The sequence below is a fragment of the Otolemur garnettii genome, unplaced genomic scaffold, assembly GCF_000181295.1.
Source record: "Otolemur garnettii isolate 467f Iridium unplaced genomic scaffold, OtoGar3 scaffold00015, whole genome shotgun sequence".
Classification (NCBI taxonomy): Eukaryota; Metazoa; Chordata; class Mammalia; order Primates; family Galagidae; genus Otolemur; species Otolemur garnettii.
The window spans coordinates 756,017-780,823 of NW_003852410.1; the positions used below are offsets into that span (position 1 = coordinate 756,017).

Genomic DNA, 24,807 nt, shown 5'->3' on the forward strand with positions numbered 1-24,807 from the left:
CCCAGGCTAGGTTTTGTATCCTGTTTGCTGGGTAGACCCCCCCCCAGCTCTGCACAGGGGTAGCTACTGAGCCATAGTAGGGTACAGTGGCTAAGTCTGATGTGGCCTGATTGGCTCAGACATCTATCTGTCATTATAGTCAGAACAGGACTCAGTCCTTATCATCCCAGTGAAATGGCATATTTCACATGAAGCATAGTCATTCATATTTATTCTGAACCAGTGTCATATTCTGTGAGTCCCTCTGGGACCCAGCTCCTCCAGGAAACAATAGGCCTGGTCTGGGCCTGTGTGGGGCCCCGGACTCAAGGCTTGAGGGCCAAATGGGGCCCACAGATGCAGATGTGTCCCCAAGAAACTGAAAATACACAAATAGATTTATAATCAACGAGCTTGCAGGAACTACATGTGTGGATGAAGCAGGGACAAGTTCATACACAGGAGTGGAGTGCTCTGCACTCGTTCCTGGGAAGTCTTCACCCAGGTCAGGACAGCCAATGGTTTGATCTCAGGACAGACTGTCATGGTCAATAGGGGATGGGTGCCTGAGACTCTGTGCTGAGAGTCATTCATCAGGGTTTAATCAAGAGGATACTGTGATCGATTAACAATGTCTGCCATGGACACAGGAAGGGAGGCTGTGGCCCATGTGCTGTGTGTGCCGTCAGTATCTTGTGCTCATCTAGTCCCCTTTCTATGGAGCTGCCTGTGAGGAGGGCTCACTCTGGAATCCACGAAGGCAGGGAGGGGCTGCTCGAGGCGTGCCCTCCCCCATGGCTCCTGCCCTCCTGCCCAGGTCCCAGAAGCCATCCGCAAGTGCCAGCGGGCAGGCATCACAGTCCGCATGGTCACTGGTGACAATATCAACACGGCACGGGCCATCGCCATTAAGTGTGGCATCATCCATCCTGGGGAGGACTTTCTGTGCCTGGAGGGCAAGGAGTTCAACCGGCGGATCCGCAATGAGAAGGGGGAGGTATGTGTCCCACCATAAAGAGTCCACAGAGGGACAAGCTCGGGTGGGGGGCAGAGAGGCATGGATGCTGCATGATTGAACAGAAGCCAGCCAGAATGCCTCTATGAGCATTCTGTGACTCTGGCCAAGTTCCCTCCCTTCTCTGGGCCTCAGTTTCTCTCCCAGACCCCGCCAACTTGCTCCCTCCCCCATACTTCTCCAGATTGAGCAGGAGCGAATCGACAAGATCTGGCCAAAGCTGCGGGTGCTGGCTCGCTCCTCCCCCACAGACAAGCATACCCTGGTCAAAGGTAAGACTTGGGCAGGCACAGGTGATGCTGAGCCCCAAAACCAGGCTGGAAGCCAGGCCCCCCTCTCCCGCACTTGAGCCCCAGGAAGGATGGGGCTCCTGTGATTCTCCACACCCGGACAGCCATATGTCATACTCTTTTCAGCCTTGGGAGGTCTGTTGAGGGCCAGAAGGAAAGAGGGGGCAGTGAGTCTTCTCTCTGGGCTCCCAGCGCCTCCAGGAAGCAATAGGCCTGGGCTGGGCCTGTATGAGGCCCCAGACACAAGGCTCAAGGGCCAAATGGGGCCACAGACTGTTTGAATGTTGAGTCTGAATGACTTTATTTTCTTTTTTTGTATTTTTAATTTGTTGTTTCAGGTTGAGGGTACAAAGAATTAGGTTACAATGTTTGCATGTGTTAGATAGAGTCCTTCATATAATTATGTCCTGTCCCCAAGAGGTGTGCCATACACCCTAACATTGTGCCCATCAAGCGGGAGCACACCCATCCCCCTCTCCCCTCCCTTTTCCCTGCTCCCCACTCCTCCTCCCCATTTAATTTATTTGAGTTTTTCTCTTGTGTGGGCGTGTATTAGAATGTCTGCTGGCTTCATATTAGTATGGAGTACACTGGATACTTGCTTTTTCGTCTTACGATGCTTTACTAAAAAGACTGTGTTTCAACTCCACCCAGGTTGATAACAAAAGATGTAAAGGCTCCATCTTTTTATGGCTGAATAGTATTCCATGGTACACGTACATATACCACAGTTTGTTCATCCATTCCTGGGTTGGAAATCTGAATGGCTTTAGACAGACCCTTCTCTCCCCCACTTGACCCGGTCTTCACCACTCCTCACTGTCTGACACTCTGCCCACTCCATTGCTTCTCCATCTGGCTCGAGCGCTTATGAGTTTCCAGCTTGGTCTGCCTGGTCTCTGAGGCCCCCAACCAACATCTATGACCAGGACCCTGCGATGAGCTATCGGTGCTATATATGCCATCAGTGTCCTGTGCTCATCTAGGCCCCTTTCCACAGAACTGCCCGTGAGGGCTCACATTGGGATCCAGAAACCAGGGAACGGCACCTGAGAGATGAGGCCAAAAACCAAAGTCCTTCTCCCTCCCCTCCACCTGCAGAGAGGGGCACACCACCTGCTGAGCCTAGGTGGATGGGCTCTGAGCACTGTTAGAGTCACACAGTCCTGGCTCCACCGTGAGCTGCTCTGTGGCCGCAGGCAAGTCCCTCCACTCTGGCACTCAATTTCCCCATCAGGGAAATGGCTGTGGTGGCAGGTTTCCACCTGAGATCATCCCTAGGCATCTTAGATTCCTCTCTCAAAGTTGCTACCCAAGGATGTTAGCAGAGGCAGATCTGGCCTGGGGACAAAAACTCAGACCCCAGAACCCAGACACTGGAGCAGAAGGCCCCCAACCCATTATTATTCACTCACTCTTCCCTCCATAACCATTTATCAAGGATCACAGAGAGTTGCAAACTCTGCCGTGAGTGACACAATCTCTTGGGGTTCATGGGCCAGGCTCCATCCAGAAGAGAGAGCCACAGGCTGTACTGCTGGCCTCCAGCTGGGGCTAGGGAGGTGTCAGGTCACCATGGAAGGGTCATTGAAGCTGGGGCACCAGGGTTTGTAAGGGTCTGTGTTGGGGGCAGGGAGGGAACTGATCTGTGAAGGCCCAGGGACAAAAGACTCCCAGGTGCCTTCAAGGGTGTAAAGAAGTTCATTTGGGCAGACTGGGATCTCAGGGTGAAAGAGGGAAGCCAGAGAGGACTGGGGAAGATGTGGTAGTGGCAGATCCTGCAGGGCCACCAACACCTGCCAAGGGCCCCTGGCTGTGACCTGCACTGTGACCCCAGGCTTAGGAAAGCGAGAGGGTCCTGGGGTTGGGAGAAGCATCGTCATTTCAGAAAACCTCCCACGCAATGCAGAGAGTGGCCTGGTAGAGAGGGACCAGCAGGACCGTCCAGCTTTAGCAGTGCCACCTGCCCTGAGCTACCTGTTGACAGTGCCAGTAACGCTGGCAGTGGCAGCGGGTCTGAGAGATACCTGGCAGTGGTTGGGAGATGTTTTAGAGGGGCTGGGGGCACCCTACTGGGGAGCCTTCCTGGTGCCAGGATGCTCCTTGGCATTTGAGTGGGCAGCTGGGGTTAGGAGTCACAGATGAGACACACTTGATGCATTTGGGGCTCTCTGACATCCAAGTGCAGCTGTTGGGAAGCTAGACATCCAGACAGGGGGCCAAGACCTGGGTGGTACATGTGAGAGGGAGAGGGAAGCTGTTAAGCCTAAGGGCTGCCCACTGCCTGCCTGGGTGAGGACAGAGAACCCACCCGAGGAGACCCAGGGGAGGCAGCCAGAGGAGCAGGAGGATAGCCCGGCGAGATGATGTCCATGAAGGAGGCCTGTGGAGGAGGAAGGTGTGCTCCACCGTGGGAATAGCTGCAGAGAGGCCTGCAAGGCCAGGACAGAGATGTGACCACAGGGGGCAGCCACAGGAAAGCCCTGTGACTATGCACAGCAGGGCCAGGCCAGGTTAGAGGAGGGCAGGAGGGCCTGGGGCCTCTATTGGGAGAGGGGCTGTGCAGAAGCTGCTGCCACCCAGGAGCCACAGAGAAGAAACTCTACCTCTCCCTGCCTCGGAGGAGCACCCAGGCAGGCCGAGGGAACCAGGGGGACGAGCCTGGAGGCTGAGGCCAGGAAAGGCCTAATGTGGGAGCTCAGGGCTAGGAACAGCCCAGGATGATCCCCGAGTACACATGGCAGTGGGCTGGGCCTGCAAGAGGGTGGAGTGGCTGAGAGGACAGGGCACAGACTCTCAATCAGGGGGCACAGGGATGGGGAGACACACAGAGGCCAGGCGAGGGAAAGTGCAGTACAGATGTGTGACAGAGGAGTACATCTGTTGAAGGAACACCCTGTGTGGGACGAGGCAGCCCTGTAGGACAGCAACTGTGAGCACAGACCAGAAATGCAGCCAGGGCCAAAAGGAGAAAAGAGGTCAGAGGGGGTGATGCCTGGTCACAGAGGACTTCTAAGCTGAGCTAACAACGCAGATGTTATCCGGAGGCTGAGGTGGACATAGGAGAGTGACATTCTGGCTGTAGGATAGGGAATAGGTTCAGGTGCAGGTGCTGGAGAGAGATCTTGGGGTTGTTAGAAGGGGCGCCCAGAGAGATGCTGGTAGCAGAGAGGGTGGGGACAGAGAGAAGAGTTTCAGCAGGATTCCGGAGCCAGAGTCACCAGGCCTCAGTGGTTCATTTGTTCTGCAGAATAAGAGAAGGACCTGTCAAAGTTGACACCTAAATTCCTGTCTTGCCCATGGACATCTCTGCCTGGACCCCCATGAGTGGCGGGGAGTCCCACAAACTCCACAGGCCCCTAGCAATGACATCTTTCACCCACCCTTCTCCACTGGCCCCTGCCCAGTGACTGGGGATGCATGTCATCTGGTCATTCTGTTATGTGGTGACTTCTTTATTGAAGATGCTTGTCTGGAGAGAGGTCAAGGCCAGAATGGTGGGGCGGAGGTCACTGGCAATGGCACAACCAGGGCCTCCTTGAGCAAGACTAGACTTCCCAGGGAGGAGGTGCTGGAGGGGTAGATTTGGCACCTTGCTGAAGCCCTTAGAGGCCCAGAGAGGTGGAGGCACCCCTAAATACAGGTAGAGGGGACAGTGTTTCTGGTTAGTGTGGCTACCAGTGAGACCAAGGGCTGCAGAGAGCAAAGAGGGTGCTGGAGAGAGGAGCAGACCCCAGGCCACAAAGGGGCTCGGGCCAGCAGGGGTCTAATAAGGTGCCCAGCTCACCCTGTAAGTGCTGGCAACTATTGGCCAGCCCAGAGCTGGGAAGAACTACAATGGGCGGGGGTGACAAGACAGGGCCCAGAGAAGAGGCCGTGCCCAGCACAGGGCCCTCCAGGGGACTAGTACTGGCCCAGGCTGTGCCCACCACGGTGGCCCAGGGCCCTGAGCACACTCCTGCCCCCATAGGCATCATCGACAGCACACACACGGAGCAGCGGCAAGTGGTGGCCGTGACAGGGGATGGGACCAACGACGGGCCTGCCCTCAAGAAGGCTGATGTGGGCTTTGCCATGGTAGGAGCTGCTTGCAGGGGGCCTGGGGTGGTGGTTGGATCTCATAGGCAGGGGTTCGAATGGCTTGAACTGGCCACGTGGATCTCTGGTTCACACTTGGCCTGCCCGCCATCTGTCTTGTGCATGCCCAGTGATCTGGAGGCTCAGCCTAGACCCCAAGGTCTTCCTGGAAGGCTGCAGGGTGGCTGCTTGCTGGCGAGAGCTTTGGAAAGAAGGGCACTTGCAAGTTGGGGAGGAGAAGGGACTGGACTAGGCCTTGTGAGAGCAGAGAGTTGGCTCAGGGCCGATCTGTGAGGGGATGAAAGCAAGGATGTCCCTGTGCGGTCTGGTTGTGCTGGGCCCATTGGATGTGTACATGGGGGTTGTGTGGTAGTGAGGATATGGAAGGGGTGAGGATGGTGGTGCTAGAGTCACTCACATCCCCCGGCTGCCCCACCCAGGCCCCTGTCCCTGTCCCCGCAGGGCATCGCAGGCACTGACGTGGCCAAGGAGGCCTCAGACATCATCCTGACGGATGACAACTTCAGCAGCATCGTCAAGGCAGTGATGTGGGGCCGAAACGTCTATGACAGCATCTCTAAGTTCTTGCAATTCCAGCTGACAGTCAACGTCGTAGCTGTGATTGTGGCTTTCACAGGAGCCTGCATCACACAGGTGGGTCCTCAGGGAGGCATAACAAAGCCTTGAGGAGGGCAGAGGCCCCTACAAGGACCTGGGGCCTTGGCACACCCCAAGTTGTCCATGTCAGAACACCCAGGGGCGTGATGCCCATGGATGGAGCACCTGCTGGGGGACAGGAACTGCATCACAGACCTCAGGTGCAAGGCTCCAGCCCTGGTGGGGTCGGGAAATGAGGCTCAGAGAGGGGATATGACTTGCTCAAGGTCACCCAACAGATGTGTCAGGTTCACACCCCGGTATGCCTGGCCCAGGAGCTGAGAAGGCCCAGGGCTGAGAAGGAAGGCAGGGCCAGAGGGTAACAGGGGCGGAGCAGGGTCCAAGGGGGATCAGGAGGCCAGCTGAGGGCAAAGAGATAGAAGGGCCTGGGGGGATTGACCCTGGTGTGGAGTGTGGCTCAGGAGATGCTGGGTGAAGGCAGGGGAGGGGAGTGTCAGGGCTCTGTCTCATGGGGCGTCAAGGAGCATTCTGGTCAGATCACCTTGTCTGGGTCCCAAGCAGCCCCATGCACTGAGCCTCGCAGGCAGGCCCCAGAAGTCTGCAGACTTACTGCCCCTTCACCCCAGCCCTATTTGAGGTGGGAACTGTGATGATCCCATTTTACAAAGGGAGAAACTAAGGCTCAGAAGATGGACCAGCCAGGCACCTGCCATTGCTCCCACAGCCTCCTGGTGCCTGGCTAGCCTGCCTCCCACAGGGGCTGACCAGTCTGACCTGGGAAGGAAAGGGTGGCCCCCCGGAGAATCCCTGAGGCCTGACACCTCCCAGCAGCTACGTGGGTAGACAAGCCCTGACCACAGGAGCCCTCAGAGGCACAAGTGCAGCATCGACTCAGGAGCTGTGGGGCCCCAGAAGACTGCTCCGTCTTTGCATCTGGAGCCTGGGGGTGTACATGGCAGGTCCCTCTACCCAGCCTCCAAAGTCAGCTCTGGTGGATGTGGCTGGGGTTCCCTTCTGCTCTGTGGGCCCTTCCTCCTGGTCTCTGGGAAAGAGGCTCCCTCTAGAGGCAGCTGGAGGGACACTCCCGTGACAGCAGCAACTTGGGGTTTTCTTGAAGACCAACAGGTCTTGATGCCAGATAGGGAAACTGAGGTTCTGAGATAACTATCAGTTTGCCTGAAATCTTCAGTTGAGTTGGTGGCAGGACCACACAGGGCACTGGTAAGAAAACACGTGGACATAACACTGAGGCACATGGAATCAGAGAAGGCTGAAGGGCAGGAAGAAGCTAAGGGGTGGGGAGGCTGCCTCCAGCTCCGGGCCTGGGGAGCAAGGCTGAGCCTGGAAGAAGTGGGCTGTGGTGAGCACATGGGAGGTGAGTGGGGGTATAGGGTGCAGACACAGGAGCACTGAGGTAGAGCAGAGGTGCAGTTGAACTTACAGGGTCCGTGGGCTTCCTGGAGGGGGCGCTCCATAGGCCACCAGGTGGATGAGACCAGAGCCACAGAGGGAGGTCTGGGTTGAAGAGAGGCCACCTAGGGGAAGATGGGTCCCCAAAGCCAGGAAACAAGTGTCAGCACTTCCATGGGAGGAAGGAGGACGACCAGGAAGGTGGGACCGGGAGTACAGCAGCAGGCGGTGAGGCCGTGAGACAAGGCTGGAGAAGGGCTCCCTCAATTTGTGACATGGAAGTCGATGGTGACCTTGGAAAAAATCGTTTGGGAGGTGTGGAGGGGCCAAAATCTAGCTGGTGTGGACAAAGCATGCAGGGATGTGAGGAAGGAAGAAGGCATGTGGATCCAGTGCCTTTGGGCCATGTAGACCATGTGCTGTGATTGTGTGCGGAACAATCAGAGCAGCATGATCCCCATCTCAGCCAGAGAGGAGGGTCTGGAGGGATCCCTAGCAGCAAGTAGACCGTGGCAGCCTCCCAGTGGGAAGATCCTTGATGAGTTTTAGCTACTTCAGCTATTCCTTACTTGTCAAAATTTCCTACCATGAAAATGCATTATTTTTTTGAATCATCAATGTACAGTATAATTTTTTAAGGTAAGGTAGGGTTATCAGAGGCAAGGAGAAATTGGGGGACAGGCCTATGGGCATTATGGACAGGATAGGAGAGACCAAAGGAGGCAGCTGCAGACGGCAGGGTGGGGACCTGTGAGGAGACAGGGCGGGGCTTTGGGCGGTAGTGGGGCGGGACTTGTGGTGGGGGCAGGGCAGGGTATTGGCTTTAGGTGATAGAGACCCCGCCTTAGGGGCTGAGGTAAGAGGGCGAGAGCCACCTCACCTCGAGGAAAGGCAAGGAGTTGGTGGCCATCAGGCCTGGGGGACTGTTTTCTCTTGGGGGGGCAGGTCTATGCTGTTCTCAGAGAAGGCGTCCGAGAGTCTGCTCCAGACCTGCTCAGGAACCTGGGGGCGTAGGCAGCCTCTAGTCCTAACCCTCTCCATGGCCGCTGTCCCCAGGACTCCCCTCTGAAGGCCGTGCAGATGCTGTGGGTGAACCTCATCATGGACACGTTTGCCTCCCTGGCATTGGCCACCGAGCCGCCCACAGAGACCCTGCTCCTGAGGAAGCCCTATGGCCGCAACAAGCCCCTCATCTCGAGGACCATGATGAAGAACATCCTGGGCCATGCTGTCTACCAGCTCACGCTCATCTTCACCCTGCTCTTTGTTGGTGAGTCCACAGCCCACCCATCCCTGTGTGGCAGAGTCACTGCCTTCTGGGTACACCAGGCTCAGACCCAGTGTCCTCCTAGTCCAGAATGAGTTTGCCAATCTGCAGTCACCTTTTTAGAGGTGCCACCATTCCACCTTCATCAGATTAGAAGACAGTTCCCCCAAGGTCTCTGTCCGCTTAGAGGAGAAATGGTTTTGCTAACCCTTGGCTTGTACCAACCAGCCAACCACCCTGCCCCACAATGTCCAGATGTGCCTTCCCGTCTGGGTTATTCACCTCGCTGCTCAGAAGAGGCCCCCACGAAAGGCTGGGTGTCTCCCCCGCCACCACCCAGCCCCTGACCCCTCTCTTGGCAGGCGAGAAGATGTTCCAGATTGACAGCGGGAGGAATGCGCCCCTGCACTCCCCGCCCTCGGAGCACTACACCATCATCTTCAACACCTTCGTCATGATGCAGCTCTTCAATGAAATCAACGCCCGTAAGATCCACGGCGAGCGCAATGTCTTTGACGGCATCTTTCGGAACCCGATCTTCTGCACCATCGTGCTGGGCACCTTTGCCATCCAGGTAGCCACGCCTCCCCCCCTTAATCTGGGCTGGGGTGGGCAGTGAGCGAGCCTATTCCGATGGCCTGTCTTTTTCTTCTCTGCCCCCTGTGACCTCCAGATAGTCATCGTGCAGTTCGGAGGGAAGCCATTCAGCTGCTCTCCGCTGCAGCTGGACCAGTGGATGTGGTGCATATTCATTGGGTTAGGAGAGCTCGTTTGGGGCCAGGTAAGTTCTGGGTAGGTTGAAAGGGAAAGGGAAAGAGCACTGGACTGGGAATCCGGGAGCACCAGGAGTGGGTCCTCAGCTCTGCCACAGATATGCTGCCTGACCCCAGGCAAGACCCTCCTCATCTCTGGGTATCTGAGCAATGGGTGTTGGCCCAGGTCCCACATACTGGTCCTCTGGGTACCCCCCGTTAAGTTGTGCTTTCTATCTATGCCACTATTCCTGTTATTTACTTAATATTTTCTTTAAATCATATCAACTTTTTTTTAATTTAAGCTGATTTCAAAAAGCAACATAATATTATTACATGACTGGAAAATCAGGATTACTTGTCATAAACAAAAGCTAAGGGAAAATGGATGTAACGAGAATGATGTTATTAAACTCAACCATGGCAGCCAAGTTCAGGGCCTGAAGCCCCGTGTTAGAGAGGGGGACGAGTCTGTCGGTGCTGATGGCCTGCTGGCTCCCAGCTGGGTCCTTTAGAGGACTGAGAGGGAATGTAAGAGAGATAAACTGCCACACTGTGGTGTTACTCAGTGCCGCGCCAAGGGCCATCTGAGGTCCTCCCCAGCTTTGGGGGTCTCCAAACTGGATGCTCTTTGGGGTCCCTTCCAGCTTTGACCCTAGAAACTTCTCCCACCAAGTCCCTTCCTTACATTTGCCCAAGTTCCAGACACACACACACACACACACACACACACACAAGCTTCCAGATCCAGGACACCATGCTTGGGAGAGGCACCCAGAACCAGTCTTGAGCCAAAGGGCCTGTATTCCCCAGATGGTCAGACACCCAGGCCTTGGGGACCCCAAGGGGCCAGAGACATTGCTCTTGCCTTCATGCTGTCTCCAGGCTAGAGTGAGACACTACAGTAGCAACGATTAACTCTGAGGTAAATAAAGCTTAGTTCCATCCAAGAGGAAGTTCTTTAAACTACGGAGGATCTATGGCGAGTGGATAAACTAGATTTGACTGAGTGACCTCATTCCTTGCGTCCTCTCAGAGCCAGGCTTTATCCCACTGAGAGCTCTCAGTGACTAGGGAAAGGGACTCATAAAGACTAAGGACGAAGCCAGTGGGCAGTGCTGACCTTAAAAGTCCCACAGAACCCCTGAGACTGAATGTTCAGGACAGCCCCTCCCTGTCCCCACGGGAGATAAAGGGGCCTCTGACATCTGCCACCTCAGCTTCCTTGCAGGGCTGCCTCTCAGGCCTCAGCCCCAGGGACAAGCTCTGTGGGACAAGAGTGAAAAGGAAGGCTTACCCCCTTCCATATTGCCTTCCCACCCAGGATCGGCGGCCCCCAGAGCACCCAGGCCCTGAGCTCCTGTTCCTCAGGCTTGGGCCCACTAGGGCCCAACATCCTCAGGGGGACTTGAGGCCCTGCCATTTGCAGGACAAATTAGACATTCTACCTTACTCAATCCTCACTATGCCCAGAGCTGCCACCAGCTTTACAGCAGGAAAGTCAAGCTCAGAGAGATTAAATGACTTGCCCAAGGTCACAGGACCAGGACTGTGGGGGGATTTAATGTCTCATCTGGCCAACTCATATAAACCAAGATTTTCCACCATGTCCCCATGACTCTGGATGAGTAAGTTAGAAAGCAAATTAATAAGAACGGGTAAAAGATTGAGTTGAGGAACAGGTGAGATGGGTTAGGGAGGGAGTTAATCACCTGACGAGGTAAGCGGGTAAGAGGAGGAGGGAGGGTAGGAAGACAGACACTGGAAGGACGGCCCCATCGCCCTGATGGCTGCTTCCCTTGCAGGTCATTGCCACCATCCCGACCAGCAGGCTCAAATTCCTCAAGGAGGCCGGCAGGCTCACGCAGAAGGAGGAGATTCCTGAGGAGGAGCTCAACGAGGACGTGGAGGAGATAGACCACGCAGAGAGAGAGCTGCGGCGGGGCCAGATTCTGTGGTTCCGAGGCCTGAATCGGATCCAAACTCAGGTACGGGAGGCTCTCAGGGGCTGGGCCCAGGCCTGCTTGGGGTGGCCAGTTGATGGGGGCAGGTCAGCTTGTACCACCCCCAGGGCCCTGCTCTGGCACTGAGGGAGGTGGCCACAGAGGCAGCCTTGGAGGAGGGCTTCCGTGAGCCTGCTCAGCCCAGGCCGGGTCTCACCACCTCACCCACCTTCGTGCATCCACGTTCCCAAGATATGCTCTCATGGCTGCTAAAGAAACAAGTGGCCTCCTCAGGAATGTTTCACTGTGAGGGGTCACAGTGGGTGTCGCACCCACCATGGGTCCTGGGGGTATTCCCTGAGAGGGTAGGGAGGAGTGGCTCTGAGGGCGCAGGTGAGTGAGGAGACTGTGGCTCAGGGCTTGGGGGTGGCCCCCTGGAGGGGCAATGCAAGGCTGGACAGAAGCTGCAGGCCAGGGTTGCCCCAGGTCCTTCCCGGGCCTGCAGTCAGCCTGGTGAGGGGGATCCATCCACATGACGCACACCCTCCACTGCCTAAAGGGCCTTTGAACACACCCCAGCCTCTCCCAGGGTGAGAGCCCTGGGAGCAAAGGCTGGTTATTCCCACATGCACGACACACACATGTATACCGAGTGCACACGTGGGGAGCCCACACATGGGGTACATGCCCAGCTGGAAGCAGGTTTCTTCCCCAGAGCGCTCTGCCACGTGGCACATGTCACACCATGTGACACCCCCACAACAACCCCTATAAACCTCCAAGTCGAGACTCGGGGGTTATAAAACCAGACAGAGGAGGTCTACTTGCCATGACCCCCTGGGGAGCAGGAGCTGGGAGCTCCTCCCCACGCCCTCCACGCTGCGGGAAGGTGTCACCTTGGAAGGCATGCACCAGCTCTTCATTTCCAGAGTAGCACTGAGCCTCTCCTGGCTGCTCTCCACCCCTCAGGGCCCTGTCATCTGACCTTTCAGCCCCTGGGAAGTAGGTGTGACTAGTCCAGTCTTAGTGGTCACTGAACTTTAGGAAATGACCCTTTCTGCAGTGCTGACACAGCTGGGGAAGGACCAGGAGCAGGTTTTAGGCCTGGAGCTGCCTGCCCTGACCAGGATGCTGGCACCCAGCCCTCTGGTTGGGGCCAGGCAGCGCCCAGTGTGCACAGCCCTGGCGCTGTCCCTGCCTGGCAGCAGAGCCACACAGTGGTCTCCAAATTACAGGACGAAGCAAGGACTATAGTTTCTTGACTGGGCTGGAGCACCTATCTTGCCCGTCTCTCACTGAGTACTCACATGAGCCAGGTGCTTTGTCACTTAAAAATAACTCTGCCAGGTAGGTGGCATGGCCCTTCTCAAACACAAGAAACTCTCTCAGAGAAGTGACTTGCCCAAGGTCACTTAGCTAGTAAGTGACGGAGCTGGAATTTGGGCTGAGGTCTGTCCACCTCACAGCCCTCACCAACACCACTCTGACTCCAGGCCTGGACCCGAGCGAGACTGGACAGACACTCCCTCCCCTGCACGTGCCAGATTTGATCACTGCCTTCCCCGCCAGCCTTGGTGCAGCCCTCTGGCCCCTGAGCCACTAGTACAAGAAGAGGCCGAGACCTCTTGTCCCCCCTGGGGCCCTGGGGACCCTGGGGCCTACAGGTGGGCCCAGAGCTGAGCAGACATCTTTCAGAGCCTTGGAGTGTGTCTGGTTTGTTGTTTGTTTTTTTTTTAATTTAAGTGATGTTGTCATTGTTGCCGTGGCTGCAGCTGTTCTTGTGACGTTGCGCCTGTCAGCTGTGTAGCTGTTGTGTCCCTTCTTCTCGCAACTTGTCTCGTTCTCTCCTCCGTTGCAGATTGAAGTAGTCAATACTTTCAAGAGCGGGGCCTCCTTTCAGGGGGCCCTGCGGAGACAGTCCTCCGTCACCAGCCAGAGCCAGGACGTAGCCAATCTCTCTAGCCCTAGTCGCGTGTCGTTGTCCAATGCTCTTTCCTCTCCGACCAGCCTTCCTCCTGCTGCAGCTGGGCGTGAGTGTGACTCCTTACCGCCTCCATCTGGCACCACCAACGCCAGCTCCCGGGCGGGCAGGCGGGAAGGGGCTGGGGTACCAGAGGACATGGGGGGCAGCCTGTCACCATTAGGCCCAGGAGACTGAAAGGTCACAGCAACTGAAGGTCCTAGTTGGTTAGGAGATCACAGCTAGTCCCACGGTGGCAGTCACTCAGTGGGCCAGGGTCAACTGGGGTCAGGGTTAGGGATTACAACCAATCAATCAGTGGGGAGAGGTGTTGTAAGGGTCATAAGTGGCCAAAAAGTCCAGGTCAGTCAAAGGATCACCATCAGTCAAGAGGGTTTCGGTGATCAAAGGGAAGCAGTCACCAAGGGGACACAGAGTGTCCCGTGGGCCTGTGGTCATACTTGGGTCAGGAAAAGGCTGACCTATGAGGGCAAGGGTCAGAGTTGAACAAGAGACCACCGTCTTGCAGTCAGAGCTAAGTGAAAGGTTGTCATGGGCCAAGGGGTAGAAGCTCCTGGGGGTCACACTCAGTGACAGTGGGGTCCAGCCAAGAGAGGGGCTATGTCATATGGGGCTTCCCAGCTGGTGTGGGAGACCTCCCTCCACAGCGGGGGTCACGGTCAAGGGGGATGGTTGAGCCAAGAAGTCAGCGCAGGTCCAAGGTCACAGTCAGTCAGAGGTCCCAGGTTACCAAGGAGACCACAGCCTGGAGGCCTAACATCCACAGTTCAGAATCTCTGCCCTCCTCGTATCACTCCTCCCCTTGCACATCTGACTCAGCTACCCCACAAACACTTTTTCCTGCAGCTAAAGGTTGGAACATGCTGAAGCTATAACCCTGTCCTGTAAGGGACAAGGCCCCTGGGCTCGACCTCAGTTAGAAAATGGCAGGTTGTGCCACATGTCTTGTCTGGGTGCCAGCAGGTCTGGTCTAACCTTCAGCATCCTGCCCTCTTGTGTATGAGGGATAGCCTGAGACTCTTGCCTCCTCCTCCATCTCCCTCCTGCCACACTTAACTCCTCATGCCACCACATCCAACTTGGGGCTGTCAGTCACTGGCCTGCCTAGATCTTTCCTGGACCTCTCTGTGGCTTCAGGCCATGGAGGGAATAAGTGTTTATCTCCTGCTACCCTTGTGGTGTCTCAGCTCCTCCCCAAATGCAAAGGAGCCCCTCATTCTGGTCTTCCCAGCTGACACGATGCATTTATTATCTTAGCCTGCAATTTCAAGAAACAGACTCTAGACCTCATCTCTTGATACTGTAGACTCTCCCCCTATCCAAAACAGAACTCCACACCACACGCCCACCACCACAGGGCAGGAAAGGACCGTGTGCTGGGTAGAACCTGCTCCATCATAGCCCTTGCCCTCTGGCAGGGGGTGCAGGCCCAGAGAGCCTGTTGGTAGGCTCTGCTTGTACCCCGTGCCCTTTCTAGGAATGCCTTCCTGCCTGGTAAATAAGATGACAGGAAAGATGCCGAAAAGGGGGGGAGGCCAGGTGAGCCAAGATGACATGGAGATAGATGTACCTGAGCAGATGATATCTGAGTCACATTTCCATGAGGGACTGTCACTAGGAAGTCACTGCCAGGCCTTCTCAGAGCAGGCCACCCTGTTCCCACCCTCCTCCTGCTTCAGAACAGAGAGCCCTTGCCTGCCTGGTGGCCCTCGCCAGCTGACCTTTCTGTTCCTGCACCAGCTTAGTTCAGGCCATGCTCAGCACCACCTGTCTTGGGGTGTACTGACCCAAGTGTCCTGGTGTGGAGGGCTACCTGGGGAAGGACTTATTTATTTCAGTTCCTGCTATCCCTCTTGCTGACTCCTGTGTCCTCTGGCAGGGTCTGACTGCCAGGAGGCTGCTTCTAGGGGCAAGCTTGGTTCTCTGTCCATCCTGGTTCAGCCGCTTTCTTAAAGGGCAGCACGTCACACTGGCCACGACAGAGCATGTCTGGCATTCCTGGGCACCCACGCAGCCCCTGAAAATCTTCCCTTGGCTTAGCCCCTCATCTTAGCCCTCACAGTCTAGAAGAAGGAGCTGCCCTCTCGAGCCTCAGCCACTTTACCCTCACATTTTGCAACATTTATAAAGCCATTCCTGTCCCAGGACAACACTTCTCCTTCAGAGAAATGCCCCTTTGTGGCCCCCTTCCACTCCCTGTCTTCGAACTAGTCTCCTTCCACGCCAGATCAGTCCCCTTTAGCCCATGGTCATCCCAACTTTGGAACAGCCTTTGGAAAGAAACCTAGGCTGAGGCTGGACCAAAGCTGACCTGACAGTCCTGGGCCTGACCCTTTGTTCTGGCCCAGGACCAGACACCACTCCCTCACCCAGCCTGTCTCACCCCTCCCCTGGGTATCATGTTTCCTTAAGAACCTCACATTCCTACTTTCTGTTATTGTGGGTCCCTCCTGGAACCCCTCCTTGGGCATGTGGTCTTGAAAAGACCTTGGCCATCCTCCTGCCCGGGGGCACTAGTTCCAATTAGGATCACAACCTCTGTGGTTTCAACATACACATTTGGACAACACAGTCGCAATGCAACTCTAACAGCCCCTGGTTGCCCCTTTGCTTGGATCGTTTCTATAACAACGTCACCTCCTCTGGTCTTCAAGGATGCGGCGGACCCTCAGATGCCAGGCAAGGTCCCTTCAGAAGCCACAGTGCTTCCTTGCAACAGAGAGGTTTGAAGCAGGTGTCCAGGAAGTGGGGGAAGGGCCCCAGTTAGATGGGATGAAAAAGTAGCCCCCTCCCCCCCAGTGGGACCTCCTTCCTGGGACTCTCCAGAAGAGGACCGTGGCCATGGACCTGCCAAAGCCAAAAGTACCTGGGGTCTGTGTGGCCTTGGAAGGAGTCAAACTCTGTCCCCTGGGCTATCAAGAGTTGACCACAGAGGCCTGGGACAGGGCCTGACTTCTGAGCCATGACTCGGGGGTGAAGAAGGCCCCTGGACACATGACAGACCCTCCTGCAGCAGACGGAGGATGTGGTGAGCACGACGGTCCCCTCAGCAGCTGTGCGGACGCAGACAGGCGGGAGGGAATGCTAGTACACTCTCTTGCTTTGCTCTTCTGACTTCAAAAATGAGTTTTCCAAAAAAAAAGAAACCTAAATGGTGCACCCCAATGCCTACTTGAGCCCCTCAGCGTTTCCACATCAGTTCTCCACCCCTCTACCTCACAGATGCTTCACAACCAAAATGGGAGGAGGGAAGAGCCCCACGCCCATGCAACAGGGAAGGACACTGACATGGCCAAGGCCACATAGCAAGGGAGTGGCAAGAGGTGGGACTCCAGAGTCCCACATTCTTCCTGCCACTCCACACCACAGGCAGGCCCACAGACCTGGAGCCCCCAGAGTTTGAATTTCCACAGTAGCCCTGCCCACAGCCTCTCACAGTGGAAAGGAGCCAGAGCTCAGAAAGCCGGGAGCTGTTTCTCAGCTTGAGTTTCTACGGGCCTGGCAGGGACTGGGGCGAAGGTGATGGGGACAGTGTTAGCACTCCACTCTTTCATCCAAAGCCAAGCTGCTCAGCCTCTCTTTCTTATCGCCTGAACTTTCTGACTCAGCTCGAATCACCTTGGCACTTGGCAAGTCCGTAGTGGGCTCCATGATCATCAATGCGAGTCCTGCTCCTTCTCACCAATCATGCCAAGAGCAAAGAGCAGGACCCACGAGCCAGCCCCAGCCGCATCCTGGCCCCTGCACCTTGCTGAACAGGGCACCTCGCGCTCCCACTCCCCCTTCAGATTGCCAGTTCTGAGAACACCTAGGGCAAGGAGTTTGCTCTGTTCAGGGAGAAAGGAAGACGAGAAAAAGGGACGTAAGCTGGACTTCTGGTTAGCATTTTGGTAACCAGTGCAGGCGTGGGTTGGTGAGAAAATGGCTTGCTTCTGGGGGGGCCCCAGACCTCTCCACTGTCTGAATATTCCATTTGTTTGTTTCCCTAGAGGGCTAGAGAACCCTGGACACAGAGTTCAGCAAGAGAGAGTGAAATTAAAAGAGGTTGTGAGTCTTTAACCTTGAGCCTGAAATGAATGTGAATCAATCCCAGACTCTTGGCTTCTTTGAAGCCGGGTAAACATTCGAGTATGTCGAACCCACCTCAGACCAGGGCCTGTGTGTTTCCTCAGAGCCCTCTGGCTGCAGGCGCGGGTCTCCCTGCTCCCTCGGTGCTGATGAAACAAAAACCTATGAAAGCCTGCTCACCGGGTCCCTTTCTCTCCTTCCCCCTCCCCCGTGCCGAATGTGGCTTAAGCCAAAAATATCCCACCTTTAGGGCAGGCAGGGAGGGGAGATGGAAGAGCCTTTTTTTTTCTTCCCATATTTTTTTTCCATTTCAGCCGCGGAGAGAACCGAAGCGGAGACTTGAGATGGCCGTGGCGGGGTGTCCCGAAAAGTCTTGTCCCCACAGTCTTGTCCAGAGTAGTTCATTTTTTCTGTTGTCTCCATGCCAGCGGGAGGGCAGAGGGACCTCATCTCATTGTGTGTCATCCCCTCTGCGTTGTCAGTCACAAGACAGGGTCCTGCCACCAACTCTCTCCCCTCACACATACTCTAGGCCTCTTATTGCAATTCAGCCTCAGAACATGCTGGGCACTAGGCTGGGCAGCAGCAACTATGATGATCATTCCCATTCTACAGATAAGAAAACTGAGGCCTGCAACCCCCTTTTTTTGGTTTTCACTTAATCGGGGTGTAATGGCCCACTTATCAGGAGATCAGAATATGAGTAATCTCTACCCACCTGCAAATAGGGGATCCAGTGGGGAAGAAATCTCAGGGTAGTGAAAGTGGCTGTGACAGAGACCAGCATGAGCTCGTGCAGTGTCTGGCTGGCTCTTGCTTGGAACCTGTTGCCTCTTATTTAAAGCACAATTCTAGCAAACAAGTTTCCAGGAGTGCCCAGCCCACAGCCCATGATAAGGAGAAGGGACAGAGAGGTTTTTAGAAGACAAGGAGAAGTCAGCGCTAACTAGTAAGTAATGGCTGACAGCAAAGGAGAAAAACTTAAGGAAGGGGAAGAAGACAGACTCTGGGGTCTTTCTTATGCAAGACCAAGAATGATTGACAGAATTTACATTCAGTTCTTCTCTGCATACTCTACATTAGAAGTCTGAGGAGCATATGATGTGCTTTAGAAAGACTCCCCTCTGAAATAGTAAAATAAAGGTTCAGTGATGGCACTTAAATCATCAACCACAGTCATCTAGAAAATTCACTCCTATGGAAAGGGCTTTTCCTAACTGTGCCCACCAAGGAGCTACCCCTGGGTTCAGCTGAGAGCTCAAGTCCTGGGACTTCAAGGGCCTCCCCACGACCGTCTCGTCCAGTCCTCTGCCTCCCCGCAGGCCTGTGGCTTGGGGCAGCCGCTGCTCTGCAGGCAGGTGCCACTTGGCCTCCACACAGTGGCTGGCTAAGGCTCTGCCCCTGGAGGCATCGGGCCATCTTATTTTCTCCACCTCTTGCTCCACTCTGAATTGAGGTGGGGAAGGGAAGAGGAGGCATCTTTGTCTCAAGTCCCATCAGACCCTTGAGATGACAGGCATGGCTGTCCTCCCAAGAGTCCAGAGAAGGGACACCTCTCTTTCTAGTGAGGGTCCTGTCCCTCTGCACCCTGTGAGGCAGGACGGAGGACGACCAGAGAGACAGTGTGGCTTGCCCACAGTCAAGGCACCAGAAGTGGCAGAGCCAGGACTCATGCTCAGGGCTTCCTGCCTGAGTCCAGCGCTCTTTCCACTCCCCTTGAAGACTCAACGACCAAGCTCCTTCCATTCTTCAGAGGTGAAAACTGAGGCCCGGGATGCGTGGTTCACGACTGAGACACAGAAAATGAAAGGCTGTGTTGTTCTGTGGCTCAGTTCCACACACTCCCAGAATCCCACCAGGGGCGGGGTTTGCCCATCTGATTCTGGCCTCAACTTTTTGGTTTTGTGTTTTCAAAGCACAAAAAAAGTATCAAAAACCCCCAGGAAATAAGGGGCCCCAAAGCAAGCTCCAATGACCGGCCAGGGCTTTGAGTCTATACTCGAGTGTTTACCTCCCGAATGCATGAAGGAAAGCAACGCTGGGTACAAACGACCTCTGTTCACATTGTCCAGGCTTCCAAGTGTAGACGTGTGTCCGTCTGTGTGTGCCGTGTGGTTCCCGACCCCCGCCGTGGCATGCTCCTCGCCTCTGAATGTCATCAGTCTGCCGGCTCCCCGTGCTTTCTGGCTGCCTCCGCTGTGCGCCTGAGGAAGCCCTGGGTTGGCTTCGGTCTGCTTTGCCGCCTCTGGTTTGCCGTTCCCATTCTGTTTGGCCCTCGTGTGTCTTCTCTCATCCCAGCTCATCCATCCGTCTCTCCTTTCTGTCCCGTTGCGTTTTGTAACGTGACCTGTCCCATGTTGTGTGGTTTTTTAACTGTGTGGTTTTTTTAAGATTAATTGTTTTACAGTAGCCTCCCTCTTTCCCACTTTATTCCTCCCTGGTCCTACCCGCCTTCTGCATGGTCGAACCTCTGCTTTCAAATTAACAAGGCTCAGTCTCTCACTAGGTCTGGGTGTCCGCCGGAGGAGTCGACTGTGCTTCCTTTAACCACTGTTTTCCCATCACCTCTTTGATGGTGCTCAATCATTCCTCCTGTCCTGATACTGTAGTTCTGACCAAAACCAAAGCAATTTAAAAAAACCAACTCATGGATGCATATGCCCTGAGCCTCCTCTTCCGCTCTCCCCCACCCTGTCAATGCTCTTAACACCCAGCGACTGTGGATTATTCCAGCCACTGCTGTGCCCTAACCCTCTCCTGCCCCCACCCCGTGACCCCCACCCCAGCCTCAGTGGGCAGTGCCTGACCCCTGTGCTTCCCTTGCAGATCCGCGTCGTGAAGGCGTTCCGTAGCTCTCTCTATGAAGGTTTAGAAAAGCCTGAGTCTCGAACCTCCATCCATAATTTCATGGCTCATCCCGAATTCCGGATCGAAGATTCCCAGCCCCACATCCCCCTCATTGATGACACCGACCTGGAAGAAGACGCTGCCCTCAAGCAGAACTCCAGCCCGCCGTCGTCGCTCAACAAGAACAACAGCGCCATCGACAGCGGGATCAACCTGACGACCGACACAAGTAAATCAGCTACCTCTTCAAGTCCAGGGAGCCCCATCCACAGCCTGGAGACATCGCTTTAGCTGAGGACCCTGTCGCCGCCACCCGCCTCCCGGGCACCCACCCATCCAGGCACCCAACTCACCCAAGCAGCAAGGAGCAACGACAGGAAACCAAATACTGGAGAGAAAACCAATGTTTCCACCAACAGACCCCCTTCTCTGGCTGCGATGCTGTTTGAACTCTTTTTCACTTTGAGGCGAGGGGCGGGATCTCCACCGGGGCCTAGGGAACTGAGCGGTTTTCCCAAAACAAGCCCTTCCAGGCTCCTGCCCAAACATGGACCAGCCATGCACCCGCCCAGCCACCACGTCCCCCGCATGAATGTACTGTACACTTTCGATCCTCCCCTTGTTTGGTTTTTGGGGGGTTGGGGAGGGGTTTTGTTTTGTTTTGTTTGTTTGTTTCTTCGGCGGGAACTGCAAACAGACTCTTTTCTGAGACTATTTATCCAACCCACTGGTCTGTGAGTTTTTGAAATGCTTGCGCAGCATGGTCTCAGTTGTATAGATTAATTTAATAACTTTTTGAAATTGCAGAGCTTAACGCGCCTAGTAGATTTGCACCAACGGAACCGAAGAACTTCATAGACACTCACGAGGTTATATCCATTTCTTTGTATCTATATCAACGTATACTTCTCCAAGACCGTATACGTCCATATAGATAGGTAGATATATATATATATAAATATATATACATGGATATATAAAGTTTCTTTGCCGGCATGTTGCCTTGTTTCCGCTTAAATTGCTCTATTTTAACTTATTTATGTCCCAAAAGAAGAATGTAATTTGTTTACAAACCTGTAGATAATGTCTTTGGCTATTTGTACGGTTTAAGAACTCTAGCGGCTGAGATGCTATACAAAAAACAGCTCAGCCCAACAGACACTCCCCTGGATTGCGCCCTTGATGTTTTACAATAGCCATGCTCTGACTTTTGCCTGCTGTTTCCGTTCAATAATGTCACTACCATGGGAGGCTCAGGCAGAAGCCAAATGCAAGCCAAGCATCCGTCCCGAGGCGTTTAACAACATGCTCCGTAGACGAAGGGAGAGGAGGGGAGAAGGCTTCCTGGATTTGCAACACTAATGGCCTTCCCGGCCCGAGGATGCCAGATCTGCAAAACTCTGGTCGAAGACTTTTCTCTCGATGAAACTTACTTGAGTTTACTAAGAGCATTGCAAAAATAGGTTCTCTTTGGCTCTGTCTGTAGGGAGGTTGAGGTAGTGTTGAAATATTATAAATGCTGTTGTGTTGATTTTTTTTTTTTTAGTTAGTAATTTAGAGGTTTATTTCCTTATCAATGGCAGCATATAAGCTGTTGGCCTATTGGATGAGGATCGGTATGGCTTGCTGCTTTTATTTTTATTTTTGAAGAATAGCCTTTTTCTCTGCACTATTTAGATCCGAATGAACCTTATGATGTGTATATTGAGATGTATTCAGTGTGATTTTTAAACCAAATTGTCTTCCTGTAGTCACAATATATACTGTAGCCTTTTAACAGCAAGTCTTGCTTTCCCAGACAGAAAGCCATTCTGAAACCCTACAGTATCACAGGTGAGAAGAGGTGGTTATTTGCCCCCCCAAGACAATAACAGCACTAGCAATCCCACTTACTAAGAGCTTATTTAATTGTATGTCAGCCTCTTAACTGCTAAGCACTTTGTGGGTCTCAGCATTTTTCATAAAAGGACTTTTGTATTTAATACAAAGTTTGCTTTGAGACTTTTCAGCATACGATCTTTTTCCATAAACTTGTACAGTGCAAAAGACATTTTGAATACCATGATCGATGATGTCCCATGCTTCAAGGAAAACCAAACACTTTCCGCCTCACTTGTGAAATCCATTCCTCGTGGTGACCCTTCCCACATGGTTGCTGTGTGTCCCTTCCCTTCTCCAGGCCCAGAGAACTCTTCCACAAAAAAAGATGAGAGCCACTTGGGAAAAGAGCCATAGTCAGCTAGGAGGGCCTATGTCTGGACAACGGCTGTGGAAAAACTTAGGGGGTTGGGGTTAGAAGTCAGCCCATCCCACCTGGCAAAATCAGTCAGAGGACCTCCTTTTCAAGAGAGCCCCACCTGAATGTTGTGAAGAAGTATCTCTGAATGTACCCAGCAAAGGAAACTGCACACCCAAAGGGGTGACCAGCCCTCAGATGTGCTTCTTGGATCCCGGTACAAACACCACCAAAGCCAGCCCACTGCTCTCCTCCGAGGAAGGAAAGACCTGCACACCTCTAACACGGGGTAGCCTTGGAACATGGTTTTTTTTTTTGGAGTTTCCTTTCTCGCAGTTCTCCATCTTGCCCTTCTATGTTCACTCGTGTGTCCGTGACCTCATCCCATGACATCAGGATAGTTCTGCTTGCACGCCATGCCCGCTGTCCATCTGGAGCCAGGACATAAGGAAAACAGGAGGGTTTTCTGAGCAGAGCCTCGCTGGGGAACAGGGAGCAGTGGAAGGATGCCGATGTTAGCTTGGTCTTCTCTTGTGAGAATGACGGATACTCACACACACGCACCCCGCACTCTCACACTCGCACACACGTCCTCACACACAGGAAATGGTTGGTTTGTCAAAACTCACTGTAGTACATAAAGCTTGCACTCTGCGTCCTATTATCTAGCAGCATGGGGTACGTTTGGCAGTTCACCCCATTAGGGGGTAAATAATTTATGACCATTCATCTGTTTTTATGAATTTTTTTATCTAGACAATAATTGTAAATAAAGAATTCACCGTCTCTGTTCATTTAATACTATGCAATGGTTATGCTTTCAATTGCTGACTCTTCTGACTCCTGCAGTGTGGTTCTGAAATGCCTGTGGTTTAAAAAAAAAAAAAAGGCAAAAAACTACATCAAGCAGAACATAGTAAATATATACTCTGTAACATAAACTTTTTTTCTAGTTTGGGACTACAGTGTCCACTTAACTGCTTTTGTGCCCTCTGGACAAGGGCTCCAGGAGAAGGTGACAGATTCAGTTCTAAGGTCTAAGCTCCCCAGCTTGTCTCCCCCAAGACAAAGAAGAGCAGAGAGCCCATCCAGTGGTTCCTGGCACTGTAAAATCAGCCACCTTTCCTTTTTATAGCTCAGACAGAGCTTTTCTTAATCAGGAGCAGTTTCCATTGCTCCTGCCTCCCCTCACCATGGCCCCTCACCTTGTCCCCACCATGGCAGAGAGCTGACAGGAGGAAGGCTATCTTGCTTCTGTTATTGCTACACTGGACTGAGGACTCTGAACCTGTCTTCTTCTTTTTTTTCTTCTTCTTATTTTTTATTCTTTTAAAGTTAGACTACTGTGACACTTGTACAACTTTTTTTTTTTTTTTTCTGAGACAGAGTCTCACTCTGTTGCCCTTAGTAGAGTGCGGCAGCGTCACAGCTCAGAGCAACCTCCAGCTCTTGGGCTTAGGCGATTCTCTTGCCTCAGCCTCTCAAGTAGCTGGGACTACAGGCGCCCACCACAATGCCCAGCTGTTTTTTTGTTGCAGTTTGGCCAGGGCTGGGTTCGAAACTGCCACCCTCAGTATATGGGGCTGGCGCCGCACTCACTGAGCCCCCGGCGCCACCCACTCTGAACCTGTCTTATCCTGGGTCCCCCAGTTATTGAAGAGCCACTCTTTCCCCTAACCATGTTGAAATACCACCTTTTCCACAAGCTGATAGCTCACATAGAGTTGGGTCTATTTCTGGAATTTCTCTTCCATCCCTTTACCTGGGTGTCCCATCGGCAGCAGTAATACAGTTTTAATTATTGTCACTTTATAATGTTTTTTTTTTAATGTGGTAGGATGAGTCCCCTTCATTCTTCTTTTACGAACTATCCTGGTATTCTCTCACATCTGTCCTTCCAACTTTAAAATGTGGCCTAGTCCTCTATCGCCACCCCATGTTCTGGGCGCTGTCATTTTGTGTGCCATCATCTTCCCCCATGCTAACTACTGTCCACTCAGGGCAGCGAAGTAGTGTGTCCTGTAAGGAGGGACAAAAAGGGCATCCTGAATTGTGAAGGAGACATGTTTCTCCCATCACTTCACCTGTCCTTTAAAGTCAGTGAGTTGTTACGAGAGGCCCCCAAGCCCCCATTCAATCTCAGCTTGGGAACCAAAGTCACCCACTTGGTTGTCCTGGGGTGGACCCTCCATCTACCCCTGGTCCACATGAGAAACAGGTTTCTCTCAGACCTAGAACTGGGGGAAATGTGTGGCCCAGTTGTCTGTTCTCCTAATTCTCATCATAGAGAAAACTATCCTGTCCCCCTTTCCTGAATTGATTTT

At 53.7% G+C, this 24,807-nt stretch overlaps 1 protein-coding gene across 4 annotated transcripts in view; it reads left to right on the plus strand.

Annotated features, from left to right (window-relative positions):
• The window catches only part of ATP2B2 (ATPase plasma membrane Ca2+ transporting 2), a 180,557-nt gene extending 157,270 nt beyond the window's left edge, over positions 1–23,287 (plus strand). For 2 of the 4 annotated variants that reach the window (XM_023510638.1, XM_023510639.1), the window contains exons 15-23: positions 797–976; positions 1,179–1,266; positions 5,255–5,361; positions 5,824–6,015; positions 8,446–8,659; positions 9,019–9,230; positions 9,330–9,437; positions 11,214–11,396; positions 20,227–23,287. In XM_023510638.1, the coding sequence (XP_023366406.1) occupies positions 797–976; positions 1,179–1,266; positions 5,255–5,361; positions 5,824–6,015; positions 8,446–8,659; positions 9,019–9,230; positions 9,330–9,437; positions 11,214–11,396; positions 20,227–20,538 (1,596 nt within the window). In that variant the 3' untranslated portion in view covers positions 20,539–23,287. Of the gene's footprint in view, positions 1–796; positions 977–1,178; positions 1,267–5,254; positions 5,362–5,823; positions 6,016–8,445; positions 8,660–9,018; positions 9,231–9,329; positions 9,438–11,213; positions 11,397–13,209; positions 13,382–20,226 lie in introns of all 4 variants that reach the window. The other 2 variants (XM_012802532.1, XM_023510640.1) reach the window with 2 other exon arrangements.
• Positions 23,288–24,807: the final 1,520 nt, after the last annotated feature.